The sequence below is a fragment of the Trachinotus anak genome, unplaced genomic scaffold (genome assembly GCF_046630095.1).
Source record: "Trachinotus anak isolate AG129_WGS33_773 ecotype Australia unplaced genomic scaffold, CSIRO_AGI_Tana_v1 ptg000003l, whole genome shotgun sequence".
In the NCBI taxonomy this organism is placed as follows: Eukaryota; Metazoa; Chordata; class Actinopteri; order Carangiformes; family Carangidae; genus Trachinotus; species Trachinotus anak.
The window spans coordinates 2,385,804-2,402,640 of record NW_027273854.1 but is presented as its reverse complement, the minus strand read 5'-3'; the positions used below and the strand labels follow the sequence as shown (position 1 = coordinate 2,402,640).

Sequence of the window (16,837 nt, the reverse complement as noted above, 5' to 3'; positions counted from 1 at the left end):
CTTCATCCTGCTGTCAGCGTGGATGGATGGAGTCCAGCGACACCTCCAACACCAGATCTGGGGTCTGTGTTTCCTTTATGACGTCAGGATGAAGAGTGTGACTTTGAATACAAGCATCTGCTAAATGAATTAATATAAATCTAAATATAAAACCTGTTTCCTTCTGTGAAGCTTCTGTGTGTTCAGCCCTGCCGGAGGGTTCTGAGCTTCATTCACACACAGCTTGACCTTATGTTGTTTCTCGACTGATCATTGTTAAACACACTGGCCTGTTTCTGATTTATGAACCTTTTTAAAGGATAAGTTAACATCATTCATGTCTTAGTACATTTCTGACATGAGTAATTGGTCGCTGTAACCTGTTCCTGTAGCTCCCCTCAAAACAAAACCTTCACTCCTTCAGTGTAAAAAAAGTTTTCTGAAGTTCAGCAGCCAGAAGAAGACAAATCAAGTTAGTGTCTTCCATAGTTCTTCAGTCAGTATGAACAGAAGGATCCTGTTTTAGCCTGCCACACAGGTTCACAGGCAGCCGACTAAAACCAGTGACATTCGTCTTCCTGATGAAGAGATTCTTCCAGACGTGTGAACAGGAGGAATTCTCACAGCAGCCGCAAAATGTCAGCCTCAGATTCTGTCCCGAGACCTTTCAGTCAGTGAGTGAGTGACAGCAGGTCTCAGTCCTGTGGGCGGATTTACATTTAGATTACAGTTATTACTTTGACACCATTCACCTCGGGCCTTTTGCACCTTTTTAATTCAAGCGTTTATTTAGTTTTGTCCTCTTTTTCCTCCCTCGTTCATCAGGACTCCTGTAATTCCTGTTTGCGTTGTCGTGTCACCTGGTGTTCGTGATTACACTTAATTGATATTTTTTTGAATCTGTTTACGTCACAGTCCTGCTGTTGTCCCCGTCGTCTCAAGTTTTTAATTTGGTTTCTTTTCTTCCAGGAAGTCGTTGGTTTGGTTCCTGTTCCACTGCATTTCAAAGGGAAATACTTCACTTATTACCTCGTTACAAATATTGTACAACTTAAGTTATTTTGCCAGTTTAAGATTTTTCATAAAACACATGATCAACCAAAGCAATAAAGCTTTTTGTAAATTAAAACTCCTCAGTAGGATTTAATATAGTGTTAAACTTGCTTCTCCAGAACCAGCTGCGACATTAAAATGCTGCATCAATCATAAAAATACAAAATATATATAAATAACCTCTGAAAGGTGTGATTCTGGATACTTTTGATACTTTAAGCACGTTTTGCTGATAATTCTTCTGTGAACTTTTTAATATTAGACTTTTACCTGTAATGGGGTGTTGTTAAAATGTGATATTAGTACATATACTTCATGAAAACTTCTCGCACCACTGTGTAAATCTGGTGAGAATGAAACCAAACCTGATGTTAAATATGATGGATTAGTTACAGCAGGAGCAGAAAGTCTGAGTCTGAACTGAAATCTGTGGCTGACGACAGGAAAGCAGTCTAAAAGCTCGCAGCAGTAAAAGAGCAGAAACGTGCAGACGGCTGTGTGAAAATGGTGAAAACCTCTACAGGGAGTCAGACGTCTGTCAGTCACTGTGGAATTCAGCCAGACGCCCGGAGGCGCAGGAATGCTGCCGGGTGTGATTTACTTCAGGAGCATCTGTTACAGTCAGCCATTGCTGTTCCACCCTCTCCTCCACTGTTTATTTTACTATAAACAGGAATAACATGTCAATGTAATAGTTAAATAAATAAACTGAAGCATAAAAATTACTTCAAATTAAAAGTCTTACTCCAACCAAAGTAAACAAGCAAAATGTATCAAAAGTAAAAGTACTCACTGTGATTCATAAATCAATTTAATATTTGACATATTATTAGATTGTTATTACTGTGTCATCGGAGCTTCAGCAGCATTTTACTGCTGCAGCTGCTCCAGGTGGAGCTGCTTTAACTACGTCATATACAGTTAGTTTAGTCCAGTGGTTCTGCACACAGGGGTCGGGCCCCTCAAAAGGGTCACCAGATAAATCTCAGGGGTCGTGACATGATTAATGGGAGAGGAAAGAAGAAAAAATAAAGGTTCTGATTCGTTGCTCTGTTTCCAGGTTTTGGATTTTAGTCCTTGCTTTTTTAAAATGATCCTTGACCTTTTGACCCTGTTGGCCCTCAGACAGTTTAAAATGAAACCATGAGGGGCGGCCCGGTAGTCGAGTGGTTAGGGCGCGTACCATGTGTGTCAGTCTCCACTGATCTATCATAAAGGCACAAAAAGCCCCAAAAAATAATAATAATTAAAAAAAAATGAAACCATGTGAGAAATGTCTGACAGCAGCTCAAAAAGGATGAGAACCACTGGTTTAACCTTTTAAAAACACAGTATTCTTATAAACTTTTTATATGTTTTTATATAAAATCTGAACCAACAGCTGGAGAAGAAAGAGCAATATTTTACAACTGCCTTAAAATTCCACTTGAGTTCAGTCCATGGAAATTCTACTTTGTCTACTTCAGGGTTTGAGAGATCCTGTCAGGTGATTTCTGGTGAGCTGTTGGGTGTGTCTTGGACAGGTAACAATTTTTTTTCAGAGAGGTAGAGAGAGGTGTGTTTGTATTGGAAAGAGAGTGAGGGAGGGAGGGGAGAAGGTTTTTTAAGCCGGAGCAGATCAGAACATATGGACTTTCAGTTATGGCTCTCTACAAGGTGATCTGTGTGGCGACTCTGCTGGCTCTGCTGACACCAGGTAAGCAGCCTCCTCACTGTACACACCTGAACCAGTCGTGTTTGAGATCTGCTGAGAGTTGCATGAGATGAAAAACCCTGAGGAGGAAGTAAAATCTTTAAATTGAGTAAGAGAACAGATGAAAATGAAAATGATTCAATCAGGGAGAGAAGGTGAAAATAATGTTGAGCAAACTAGAACCTGAATGTTGTCGTCTGTTATCTGCTGAGACTTTGAGGGGGAAAAGATTTCTAGAGCACAAAAACAACCAAACACTTTCACTGAATCTGAGTCGGCAGAATAAACAGTGCCAGATAAATGTGGTGGAATAAAAAATACAATTGTTCCTACTGAAATGTTGTAAAGGAGAAATTAACCTGAAAAAGCTGCAATGCTGATTTATTTTCATATTCAATTTAAGCCACTGATATGATGATAATTGCATAATAATGCACCATTCAAAGAGCAATTAACTTTTAATTCTTATAATATTCAGACATTGGAATTGGAATGTAATTAAATTCAACATAAATTATTATAATATTGTTTATAATGATTTTTTTCTGGGACAATATATTGTACAACTAAAGCAGATATGATGACAGTCATAAAAGATATGGGATTATTTTTTCCTCCTTTCATATTTCCTGAAACTCATTTAAAGATTTGACTTTTGATCCAAGTCATTTGAAGGAATATGAAGAGACTGTGTTACATTCAGTCAAACCAAGGAACAGAATCCATTCCTTTGACGCTGTAACGCCACCTTAAACACTTTTACATGAACATGAAGGTGACATGTGCATGGTAAAGGAAAGTTAGCAGGAATATTTATTGTTATGTGACACATCATATAGAACCCAGACTGAGCTCGTTTTGATTTCAGCCATTTGAGGGAAATTTAGTTCCTATTAAGAGGTGTGTGGCTAGATTAACCTGTGTGAAGGTATGTTTGAGGTCACTGTACTAACATGGAGTGACCACAGGTTTCCGTCATCATGTGTACAGAGGGAGGGTTTCAGGCTGAGGTGGAGCCACTCCTCGTGAAGTCCCAGATTACAAAACTGATGCTGATTGCAAAACATTTACTGATGAGAGAAATAACTGATCTGTTGACTGAACATCCAGCAGCACAGCGAATCCTTTGTGTTACTGTATGTGTATATGTTTTTTTTTCAACATTAACTTAGTCTCCTCAGCCTTTAAAGCTCCAGATTTGACTCTTCTTCTGTGGTTTTATCTGAAGTGTTGATCTCCATCAGAAGATATATTTGTGGTTTTAAGAACCAAAAACCATCTCAGTGTAGTTTTACATCTCCTCTCTCAGGCTTCTCTCTGGAGCTCTAGTAACAACAGGTCAGTCAGCCAATCAGAAGAGAGGATCTGAGCCTCTCTTCTGATTGGCTGACTGTTTTCTGAGTGATTCAATAAAAATATAGCAGATTTCAGGTAAACACTCAGAGAAACCAAATCCTGCAGGGTTGGATGGTGGGTCCAGGTGGGCGGGGCTTGAGGCATTGTTGAGGATGGTGACTGCTTTGTTGTGACATCACAAAGTTCCAGAAGTCCTGACGGCTGGTTTTAAGGCTCAGTGTCTGAATACAGGCTGTGTGCATTTCTCTGTGGACTGAGGCTTTGATACTTTCACAGTATTAATATAGAACCTGGACCTGCTTTATAATCACAAACACATGGACATCTGCCTTTAGACTGAGTGGAGCTTTAATGTATCTGACAAGTCATAAAAACGTTATCATTAAAATATGTGAATATTTCATGTGTTTGTGCTGCTACTTAAGTGAGACTGAGGTGCATTTTAATGGTTAGACGCTCACTCTGTGGGGCTGTGTGTGAGAGAGATTTAAACCCTCGGTCAGTGTTGGTCCAGGTCGGTGCTGAGATGTGGCTCAGTACAGACACAGTCAGCGAGCGTCTCCTCTCAGTCTGCTGACATTCCCGTCTGTGTCTGCCATCACACGAGATGCCGGCTAAAAAAAGACAAGGATGTGCTTTAAGAGAAGTGCTGTATGTTTCCTGTGTTTCCTGTCTTGCCAAAATAAAATCCCCCAGCGTGGACAATGTGTAGCAGAAAGAATGTTGGCAGTCCTCTCAGAAGAGGCAGTAAAACCAGTCTGAGGGGAGACCAGGAGTCATGTCGCTACACAACAGGCAGATCCGTTAAAACAACATGTGTGGAAATACAGAGTGTTTAAAACGCCCACTCAGATCGTACGCTTCACGACAGCCTGTGTTGACACAACAGATGCTCTTACAACATAAAGCAGCATGAAACATGTGTCTGAGTCCTGTGATGTGCTGATGATGATGGTGTCTGATGATTTGGTGATTTTTCACAGAAAATTAAATCAAGAGTTGAAGATGTTTTCTTGACAAATTAGATTAAAAACAATCACATTTTCGATGCCATTTCAGCCTGAAAAAATATTTTTCTACAGTTTGTTGTTTTGCATAACTGCAAAATTATTTTGTTATCTTAATATCACACTTAGCAGGAGAAATATCTGTAAATAAAAATACAGAATCGTTGTTTCAACAGTTTTTTTGTTTTCTATTTTTCAGAGTCTCACTCACAACTCGATGGTAAGTCCCTCTCCCTCATTTGTGACAGTGCGAACATGTTAGGACTCTTGTTGTTTTGTTTATAGTTTCATTCTTATTATTAGTTTCTGTCCAATAAAGAATCTTGTCTCTCTAGAAAAATTATGAAATAAGATTAGTTTCACCGCTGCTCCCAGCCTCATAATCCTCAACCAACAGTTTATAATCTTACAATGATCGGGCAGGACGAGTATTACTCACCGTGTTTTTGTCCTCCGTCTCTCCTCAGTCTGTGGTAGACCTGCACTCAACACCAGGATCGTTGGAGGACAGGTGGCCCCTGAGGGCAGCTGGCCCTGGCAGGTCAGTCTGCAGAGAAGCAACAGCCACTTCTGTGGAGGATCCCTCATCAACAACCAGTGGGTCCTGACTGCTGCTCACTGCGTCTCAAGGTGAGCGGTGACGGTGGAGCTGCATGCCAGCATGCCCCCAACCTGGGCTCAGGACCCCTCCATGGGGTCACAGGATAAATCTGAGTGGTCTCAAGATGATTAACGGGAAAAGAGAGAAGAAAAATGTTGCTCTGCTGCTCAAATCTGGACTCTGTCTTCAGGCCTCCAACAGTCTGAGAAAATCTTTAGTTTAACTGAGAGCGCCTCATATTTAGGATGAGATGGGAACTACTGCTGTAAGTGACGGGAGCTAAAGTGAAAAAGGAGTTTAGGCTGCATACCCAGAGCACTGGCCCATGAGGAGCGCCTGTGGTGTGACAGAGGGCACAGACATATCCCTCTCAGAGCTGCTATTACCTATATTTGCAGATAGCGATGAACCTACTGAGAATTTATCAGATGAGTCTGCAGCTCTCCTCCAGCTTTCTCACTCTCTCCGCTCTCATGGCATCGTTTTCAGCCACAGCAGCAGCTGTTTTCAGAGAAACATCTGTGAAATGCCTCTGTCCTCTTCCTGTCTCTGCCTAAAGCAAATGGACAAAATGACCACAAAGTGACAGTTTGACTGCAAAGAGACACAACATTTTTTTCTAAATGCTGCATTGTCTGCACTTAATTCATTTGTTCCTTCAAGCTAATGTTGCGCTCATTAATGAATCTTGTCAATTAATGATGTCCTCAAGTGAATAGCATTATCATCTTAATTCCATTTGTCTTCGTCCTCCCTCCCTGTGCAGATTTTGGTACCATCTTGGACTGAGATAAAGACACAGTTCTGTGTCATTTTCAACATTTCCTAAACGTATACACTGTGAGAAAAGAAGGTTTCACCACACAAAGACAAAACAAACTAGACTTTACGATAATGTAGATGTGGCCCACATGTGACGACTGAAGGGCACAAACATTAATCTGTGGGGAAAACTTTTGCAATTGGGACTCATTAAACTGAGGTAATGAGAAGTATATTAAAACAGAATTATCTGTATTGTGAGGATACAAATGACTAACTTGTGTGAGTTGTATCTCCCTGTTGAGACGTCTATCAAGCTCCATACGGTCTGATCTCCACATGGTCTTAAAGTGGACTTAGTGTCTGCTAAAGTGCTCCAGACAACCACTCTGCTTTTCATGCCTTTGCGCTGTTTTGCTTTTCTTCTGATCACCTCAGCACCAGCACAAGAAGCCCGACTGTGATTCTGGGACGTCAGAGCCAACAAGGGTCCAACCCCAACGAGGTGTCTCGCACAGTAACGCAGACAATCATTCATCCCAACTACAATCCAAGCACTAATGACAACGACATCGCCCTCCTGAGGCTCTCCTCGACAGTCGCTTTCAGCAACTTCATCCTGCCCGTCTGCCTGGCAGCCTCAGACAGCGTCTTCTTCAACGGCACTGACACCTGGGTCACCGGCTGGGGCAACATTGGAAGTGGTGGTGGGTAACAGATCAGCTGGATAACATTTATATTCAGAGAAACTGTGGACAGCTGTGTTTAGAGCTACAAAACCTTCCTGCTACTTACAGTTTGTTTTTACTGAATTTGTGTCTATTTAGTTCCCCTTCCTCCACCACAAAACCTGATGGAGGTGGAGGTGCCAGTTGTGGGGAACAGACAGTGTAACTGTGACTATGGAATGGGCACAATCACAGAGAACATGATATGTGCCGGGTTACGAGCTGGAGGGAAGGACTCCTGCCAGGTGATCATTCCACCGCCAGTGTTTGTGTCAGATTTCACCTCATGCAAAGATTCCCTCTCCTAAATGCTCCTGTCCTTAAAGGGCGACTCAGGCGGTCCGATGGTGAGCAAGCAGGGCGTTCGCTGGATCCAGGCGGGAGTCGTGAGTTTTGGAATAGGTTGTGCTCGGCCTAATTTCCCAGGAGTCTACGCCAGAGTGTCCCAGTATCAGACCTGGATCAACAGCATCATCACCACCAACCAGCCGGGCTTCGTCACCTTCACGTCCACTGGGACTGATGGTGACCTGAGTGTCACCTGTCCAGGCCTGCTGCCACCTCCAACCACCCTCGCTCCAACAACCACACCCCAACGTGAGTGCCTGCCTCTCCAGACTTTATAAAAACCGATTATTAATCTTAAGTTTACCCTTGGAGAGCTTTAAAATAAGAATTTTATATCGGTTCTAGCTCCACTTCTCCCAACTCTACAGAGTTTAAACTGAGGGAAATATCCCAGATCTTTTTTGCAGTAAATTTCCCAAAATTCAAGCTGACTTACTCAGTAACTTTGGAAAAGTTGGGCTCTCCACTTTAATTTGAAACAATCTGAACGAAGCCTGACTAAACAACCTGTGTGTGTAATGAGGGCTCTGTATGGTCTGAGTTTACAAAGCTTTACACTTCCTTTATCTACCTGTTGCTTCTTCTCTCCAGCTGTTTTCTGTGGCGGAGCCCCACTGAATTCACGCATTTTGGGAGGAGACTCGGTGGCCACGGCTGGCGTGTGGCCGTGGATGGCGAGCCTGCAGAAGAATGGCAGCCACATGTGTGGCGGGACGCTGGTGGCCGAGGACGCTGTGCTGAGCAACGCCAACTGTTTCTCCAGGTGAGACACCTGCAGTGACGCCAAGGGCCTCAACAGAGGAGGGAAGTCACAAAACACTGAAACACACATTGTTGGTTTGGGTTGGGTCTGCACATGGAAATGACTGATGTTAAGAAAATATAGCAGATTGCCAGCTTATATTTTATGTCATGTATTTTCTGGTGTAAACCAACCAGACATTTGAAAGTGCTGATTTAGTTTTATCTCCCACAGTTCTCCCACACCGTCCGAGTGGACCGTGGTCCTGGGACGTTTGAGACAGAACGGATCCAATCCCTTTGAGGTGACACTGAATGTGACAAACATCACTTTGAGCAACCTGACCGGGTCCAATGTAGCAGTGCTGCAACTGGAAACCAAACCCACCCTGTCCGACTACATCCAGCCCATCTGCCTGGACAACGGACTGAGCTTCAGCGTGAACTCGACGTGCTGGGCTGCCGGCTGGAGCTTGGGGCGAGGAGGGGGTGAGTCCATAACACACAGTCTGACTCAGTCACTGTGCATCATTTCACCTCTTTAGATTAAACATAGTGAAGTCATACAGGCACCTGCAGTCTGGGAAAGATTCAGGTGTCCCACCTCTCACCTTTTTCTTATTTTCAAAACTTCAGAGGAACAAGTTCTGCAGGAGTTCCAGACCACGGTGTTAGACTGTGGCAACGCATCAACGACTGAGAGCATCTGTACGGGGGTTTTTACACTGGAGCAGGTGAATAATAATTATCATTATCATTATCATTATTATTTTCATTGTGGCTCAGCTGGTAGAATATTAAGGATTAGTCCTCACCACAGCGGCTCTCTTCCTGTATCTGTCAAAATAAAGGCAAACATGACTTCAGAATTAATATTATTATCATCATACACCATATGTCTCTTTGTCTGTGTGTGTGGGTCCTCAGACATTGGATGGTTGAGATCAAAAGCTTAGCAGCTTTTAATAATATCATGATTCAGACATGCATCAGTCAGGAGGAGCACTCCTGATGTCAATAACAATAAAGGCTTTCTATTCCATTCTATTCTATTCTGTTCTATTCTATTCTATTCTGTTCTATACAAGTTTAAATATGAAAACCATTAGTTTAGAAGCCTCAGTGTTTATTACATGGCACAATAACATGGCTTTCTTTAAACATAATGACCAATAGTGGGGCTAAAATGTTAAACTTGTCCTGAAGATGGCGCTAGAGGAAAGGTCATAGGTTCATCAAAGTATCTGGTATTTATCTGTGTAGCACATTCAATGAAACTGAGAAAAAAAAAAAAGTTTCTGTAATTTTACAAGAAGGTGTGACTTGAACGTTCCCCTCTTGCCTGTTTGTTCAGGGAGATTCTGGCGGTCCACTCATGTGTAAGCAGGGCAGCTCCTGGTTCCAGGCGGCGGTGTTATCAGCCGGAAACAACTCCACCAGTCAAAACTCCACCCGTCAAACACGAATGGAAGACGTGATGGTCTTCACCAAACTGAGCACGTTTCAGGACTTCTTGTCTCAGACATTGGATGGGATCATATCTCCAGCCTCCACCAACAACAGCACCAACAGCACCAACACTACAACTGCCATGCCCATGACCACCAGTGGGGGCAGTCTCACTCACTCCCCCTTCGTCTCCATCCTCTTCAATCTCCTTGTCCTCTTACTGTGTCTCAACCTCTTCTCATAGAAACTGTGTCCAACTTTACCTGTAAATAGTGATTTACATGATGTGAGTGGCACAAATGAATGTAAACACCCATGACGTTGAGAGACAGTGTCATCTTTAAACTGCATTAACTAATCTATGACTTGATCCTGACTCTATCGGTGAGCACCAGGAGCAGAGTGGTGAGGTTAGTGGGGTTAAATCAGGTTAAATCAGGTTAAATCAGGTTAAATCAGGTTAAATCAGGACTCCTGGGGGCCCCACAGAGGACGACAGAGAGGGAGCTTTTCCATCACTGTATAATCTCCTGGTCTAATCATCAGCACAAACAACATTGAGCTAAGAAAGTTCTGCTGTTACCTTATTTAGTGTGAATATGCTACATAATTCTGGCTTCTGGTCCCTGAGGCTCTTGGGTAATGTAGTATTTTTTTTTAACACAATGCACATAACAAACTCCCCCCTGTGTGAGCACAGGAGCTGTGTTGGCAGGGGAAACATCCTGTGTCCCATTTCCACGCTAATCGCAGTAAGATGTGAAACTGTTTTTGTAGTTAATGAACACAAAATCAACATTTGACATCAGACGCTGCTTGTGAATCATAATGTGGCAAAAAAAAAATACTGAAGATTTTATTTTTAGTTTACTGGAGCGGCCTCATCAACATCTGCAATTTTTTTTTTTTTTTTTGCAGCTGTGAGCAAAGTGTAGCTTCCATCAACAGCACACTCGTGCAAAATGAGCGTTTTGAGCAGTGGTTGTTAAAACACAATGACAGAATGTGTGACTGTTTGGGTCATGGGTTGAAACACTTTCACAAAACACTGCGGACTCAGAACTTCATCAGAATTTACACACATTTGCACACGGTCCCTCGGTGTGTGAATGGGACACAGGTGTTTGTGGTAAAGTCTCCTAAAGTAAACTAACTATAGGTATAAATGATGATTTGATTATTCAGGAGATAAAATATCCAAAATATCCAGGATGTAAAATGCAAATTTACTTAAAAGGTCAGTAACCTCCTTTGACACAGAGATGAAAAGTGATGATCTGGTCTCTGCTCTCACCAGATCCTGGACTCTGAATTCTTTCGGTGTAAAATATTGGTGTACAGTGAAGAAATGTTTAAGCTGCACTGAAAATAATGTACAGTGGGGTCCACAAGTCAGAGGCCACTTAGGCCTGGGAGAGAGGTTTCAGACTGTGTGTGGCCTAGAATTCCAGCATTTCATGGTTTTAAAGCTACATGGACCATACTGATGTCTGCACCACTGTTTTTAAATCATTTTTTAAATCAGTGCAATGATAAATGTGAAATCTTTTTAATATATAATTTTATTTCCTGAAGATTATTTAATCTGTTTTTTTTTTAGCATAGAGTGATTTGTTAAGATGGAAAAGTGCTAGTGATTACGAAAAACTAGATTCAGACAATGCGCCAATGAACTTAAATGATTATTTATCATTTTGATGAAACTATTGATTACACTGCAGATAGAAATGAACAGAATGTCTGTCATGGATTTCTTGCAGGGGTGAGAGGTGCAGCAGCACAGAACCAACAAGTTTCTTCTGAAAGAAGTTGTTCCAACAATAAAGTTGTCCTGTTTGCTGAAAGTGCTGCTGCAGTTCTCACCCTTCAGACTTATTTCCTTTCTCCAGAGAGAAGCCTGGGAGAGGAAATGTAAAACTACACTGAGATGGTTTTTGGTTCTTAAAACCACAAATATCTTCTGATGGAGATCAACACTTCAGATAAAACACAGAAGAAGAGTAAAATATGGAGCTTTAATGAAGTATATTGTGGAGGTCTGAGGAACACAATGACGACAATCAGCCTCTCCATCAACTACCTCATGCTATCAGAAAGCTACTTTACCATAATGTAAACTTCTATCTGAAGGGACAAAGCACTTATGTGAACAAACAGTATTTGCACTAAAATACTTAAACTGTACTTTGAATAGAAAATAATCTGGTTTGAAAGCTCAATCTTAGGTCTTGCCATGTAATAAAAGTGTAAATGTGAAAGCCCTGAAGAATTATCTCGTCTCTCTTTTTGTCTTTTCTTTTAGTTTGATTCAATGACATTTTTTCTTTATGTTGCTGCTGCTTGTTTCTTTAGAAAAGGAGGCAGGGCTACTAGTGGCCAAAAGAAACCAAAGATAAACTCAAACCAATGAATCTATTTTAAAAACATTTCAGAGTTTAATAAAAAACATTCAAAAACCAGAACGTATAAAATAAAAGCACAAAGCTACGTAAGTAATTTTTACATATACAGCATTTTCTAACATTGAAGTTTCAGTCTGGTGACACAACCTCCATGAAACAACCAAAACCAACAAAGACCTCCTCCTCCTGCCAGGAACACTCACCACACCACCAAATGTAGATTCATCCGCCACTTAAAATAGTCCTCAGCAAATGCTTTATATATTTTCTCTGGTTTGTTTGGTAGAAACTACAGTGAGCAGCTGTTTCAGAAAATTACTTTAAAAAAATATAACTATATATTTGTGAGGTGTTTTTTAAAGATTTACATCTTCAGAACCAATGGGCTCAGAGCTGAGAGCTACAGACGGAGGAGGGAAGTCAGAGAGCATTGAGAGACGAACTAACACGCTGTTGGTTTGAGTCTTTTTCACTGGAGTTGTTGTCAGTGAGAAAAATACTGAGTATCACCAGCTTTATGAGCCATTCTCAAAATATACACAACACAAAAGGCACTTCCAGATCAACAAAACCAGGTCTTGGCTTGAGTCTGATCAGTTGATCAGTTCAGTTGATTACTGGTGTACAGTGAACACAGGCGCAGCATGTGGACCTCTCCTCCTGGTAAACACTGCTGTGAAAGAAGGCTGCTGTCAATTTCACTATTCAGGCAAAAAGAAAAGTGCCTCACTATTAAAATTTAAGTCTTAAACAGCAGGTGATGTTACTGTCACAGAGCTGCCAGTAATAAAGATGTTATAAAAATTTTAGCTTTCTGTTTATTTAAAACTGCTAGTTTCTGAAAATTACAATAGGAAATCTGAATACTATGGTAATGTGACAACATATACTGCAGGGACATATAAATTTGTACTATATACTGTGATTATAATACTGTGGTTTCTAATGCTTCCTGGTGTGTTAGACCTTTATGGGAAATCAATGAGCAGAACTGCTTTATGATCACATTAAACTCTGATATAATTTTTGCATCAATGTGATAAAGTATTTTGACATGTCAGGTATTTAATATGTTAATTAATCAAAAACAAAAACTCCTGTTCTGGTTATTTGATCCATTGCATTAGCGTACCTTCATCCTCGTCTTCTACTTGATCCTGATCTCGAAGCAGAGGCAGTTGCAGGACTCGCACTCAGGAGGCTGACAGGTGCAGGCACAGTCCCATTTGACACACTGTGGGAAAAAATCAGAGACTTGGATGTCCCACTGTCTAACCATCCAGTCCATGAGGGCTCTCTGCAGACAATTTGGGCCCTTTTTGCAGACTTTCTGTTAGTCTGCATTTCTGTAGACTTTGCCTGAGGGAATTACCCAAAGTTCATAGTGATATGACATAAACACAGGGTTACCATGGTCACCAGGGGATGCCCGGTGGCATAAAAAAAGGTACATTCTAAATCTGCTTTTATCAGATCTGATCCAACATCACTGTTTTGTTTACAAACAGGGAGTGAAAGGAGGGAGTAAAAAATGTTAAATCAAAAATCCCAAACTCACAATTCTACACAACATGTTTTGGCATCTTCAAGGTCATATATCGCAAAGTGCTGTCCCAGTCCTCTTTATACCATTTTGAGCCCTTGCAGCCGCTCACACTGAATCACTTATCAGGTGAGGTCAGTTAGGTCTGTAACAGCTTCAGGGTTCAGGCCTCAGGGGGGAGAGTGGGACAGTTTTTGACTGTTCTCAGACAACTTCACGGCTGTTTTTTGTTTGACTTTGTATATAAATCCTATTGGAAGTCATGGACATTGCAGATTAAAGACACCAGAAAAGAAATGCATCATGGTACAAAGCACTGGTAAAAATTGGATATCTTCATTCTGAGGACACATCTAAACATTTAGAGTTTCAGGTGAGGATCCAGTACAAGAGTAAAGGATTTAGTCACTACAGCCATGTTTGAGATGTTCACAAGCTTGAATTTTCTGCCCACATTACACTGTCAGACTTGTGTTTCTGAATGAAGTTCACAGACCCACTCCTTGTGGAAACCTCTGACTTAATGCGGATCAAAAGATTTTAAAATGTTGGTTTTAATTCTACGTCTTCGTGAAAACTGATGGTACTTTGGGAAATGGTTGGCAGTGTACATGATCTGATTTTGTGGTTTATGTGGTGAAACCTTTCTTAATAAGAGAGAGAATGTTTGGGGGTCACTTACAGTAGGAGAAGGACACGACTGGGTCAGACATGAACGCATGGTTGGCAGTTGACAGTCACACATTTCAGCCAGTCTAAAGCACTGGTCACACAGAGAAATGTTTGGACAGCAGTCGCCACACTCTGAAGAACAGTGGTCCTGGGAGGCAGAAAACAGAGACATAAACACAGACATTTCTACAGTGTTTTACCTGTGTGTCGGGACAAACAGTGACACAGTGGAACATATTTATATACACATTTGTATTTTTACTCAATTTAAAGTCTGCAGCATCATAATTTAGACATTTCCAGCTACTGTATTAACAAATATAAGGTTGCATAATTAGCAATTCTAGATCTATTAAATGTCTCTCCAGAAGAATACAGGTGAGTGCCTAACCCCACTGCTAATATATTTAATGAGAAATTGTTGTTTCGCATTCTCAATATGAATCTATTGTGAAGCCTTAAAGCCACTCCTGAATAATTTCATATAATAATAGAGTCTGTAAAATGATTCTGATGGGATAATGTTTGTTTTTATAAGATGATCTCCTGTGATAATTAAACTGTAGTTTGCCCCGTTCCTTTCCCTAAATGTTTCAATGACACCTGAGAAAGAACTTGAATCACCTCAGACGTCTCAGTATAAGTAACATATTGAAGAAAACTGAGAGACGTGACTCAGCAGTGTATGGTTCATCTAATGCTGTGCCTCAGGCTCGAACAACAGATGGCGCCAAAAAAAAAAATTTCACATTCTACTGAACATATTGACTTGGTTTTGTGTTCAATCTGGTGATTATGAATCAGTGACTGGGGGGCTGCATGACTTCCTGCCTCTAAGTTTAAAGCAGGTTGTAGTAAGCAGCACATTTTATTTACTTCGCATTTTACAAACTGTAGTCAGAAGAAGAAGAGAAAGGCCTCCCTGCTCTGTAAATATCTATAACTACCAGTACCAACCTTGAGGCAGAGTCGGATCCACAGCCCAATCCCCAGGACGATCATGTAAAAACTCACAGTGATCATCAGCACTGCTGGGAGAGGGATGGCGAGCTCCCAGACATGCAGCACCTGAGAAACAGGACCAGCAATATGTATAACTGCATGTAAGAGTCGAGCTGAGGAGTTTTTCATTAGTGGCCTTCAGATAAAACATCCAAGAATGATTTCTTACTTGCATTGTCTCTTCCTGAGAAGACATCTTTAACTGTCACAAGGCCCACATCTCCGGGATTCAGACAGGAAGACAAACAGATGGCGTTAAAACCTAGTTCATATTTAGGCTTTTAAAAAGCCTCTAGCATAAAAATAAGTAAATGATTATTTGATTATCAAAATAGTTGCCCATTAATTTGAATGGTTGAAGCTCTACTTAAGTATGTTCGTTTTTTGCTGCTATGTTGTACTTTATACTCCAATATATTCACTATCAAAAGCTGTAATTATTGGTAATTTATTTATTTTCTTTTTTAATTCTCCAGAACAAACAAACAGAGCTCATGAATTAAAGAGATGAAAGTGTTGTGGTGGAGGAGGACCAAAAGTTTTCTTATTAATGGCTTATAGCTCATCTGTAAAGCACTTGCAAAATGATAGATAAAGTCATTAATAACAGCTAATAAACTCTTTATAAATGGTGCCTTGTCCGAATGAGGTTTTCAGTGGTGGAAATGTATTCAGATCCTTTACCCAAAAAGGTATATTATTAAATTATAAAAAAATAATTAGAATTATTAATCCTCATATTTTACAACCAGGAACCATAAAAAAATCTTTGGCATCTTTATATGAAAAACGACTTAAAATATTATCAAAACAGTTGCCACTTTATTTTCTGTCTAATGAATAATCATTTCAGCTGCATTTGTATTTACTGTTGGACTGTTTAATCTATAACAGAGCGTCATTTTTTATCAACTCTTCATATAGTTTGTATGTACAAATCTTACTTTGTAATGTAACTAAAGCTGGCAGATAAATGTAGTGGAGCAGAAGTAGGAAGTGGCACAAAATGGAAATAAGCAAAGTACAAGTACCTCAAACTAAATAAAAGTGTACAAGTAGCTGTTAGCAGTAAAAGGGAGCCAAGTATTCATATAAACTACTTAAACTACTAAATTCTCATGAAAATGTAAAACTTAAGAAAAATAAATACAAATTGGAAATAACAATAGTGAAGCTAACTGCAGTTTGATGAAACAAAGAATACGCTGCTAACATTGCTAACATCTTACCGTTCTCTACGGTCCGGTGTTTTCAGAAATGCGTCATTGAAAATGCCGCTGGTAGGTTTAGAGTAAAGTCACATTCTTAGTTTTTATTGCTATTAGTAGAAAAAGATGTGATTCTACTGCCTGCGATCGAAAACAAACCGGGGTTAGCTGATGGCGGCAGCTGCGTTACCATGGAGTCGGAAGGATCCCAGGAAGGGTCAAAATACAGGCGAGCAGGGCGAACACGAAATGTCTGACATGAGGCGATTAAAACGCGTTTGGCAGAATAAACG

At 40.7% G+C, this 16,837-nt stretch overlaps 1 protein-coding gene across 1 annotated transcript; it reads left to right on the top strand.

The window, feature by feature from the left end:
- Positions 1-2,592: 2,592 nt before the first annotated feature.
- On the top strand, positions 2,593-11,989 carry LOC139611016 (polyserase-2). Its single transcript, XM_071465237.1, has 10 exons — positions 2,593-2,728; positions 5,288-5,308; positions 5,556-5,718; positions 6,890-7,158; positions 7,279-7,424; positions 7,506-7,776; positions 8,119-8,290; positions 8,504-8,757; positions 8,905-9,002; positions 9,623-11,989. Exons 1-10 carry the CDS (start codon positions 2,674-2,676, stop codon positions 9,959-9,961), a joined length of 1,788 nt encoding a protein of 595 aa, XP_071321338.1. The 5' UTR covers positions 2,593-2,673; the 3' UTR covers positions 9,962-11,989.
- Positions 11,990-16,837: the final 4,848 nt, after the last annotated feature.

What these genes read in the sequence shown, in the direction of transcription:
- LOC139611016 (XM_071465237.1), top strand. Translation starts at nt 2,674, where the DNA reads ATGGCTCTCTACAAGGTGATCTGTGTGGCGACTCTGCTGGCTCTGCTG. An exon ending in GAGCTTGGGGCGAGGAGGGG is followed by an intron (nt 8,758 to 8,904) that starts GTGAGTCCATAA and finishes TCAAAACTTCAG; the next exon opens with AGGAACAAGTTCTGCAGGAG. An exon ending in GGGTTTTTACACTGGAGCAG is followed by an intron (nt 9,003 to 9,622) that starts GTGAATAATAAT and finishes CTGTTTGTTCAG; the next exon opens with GGAGATTCTGGCGGTCCACT.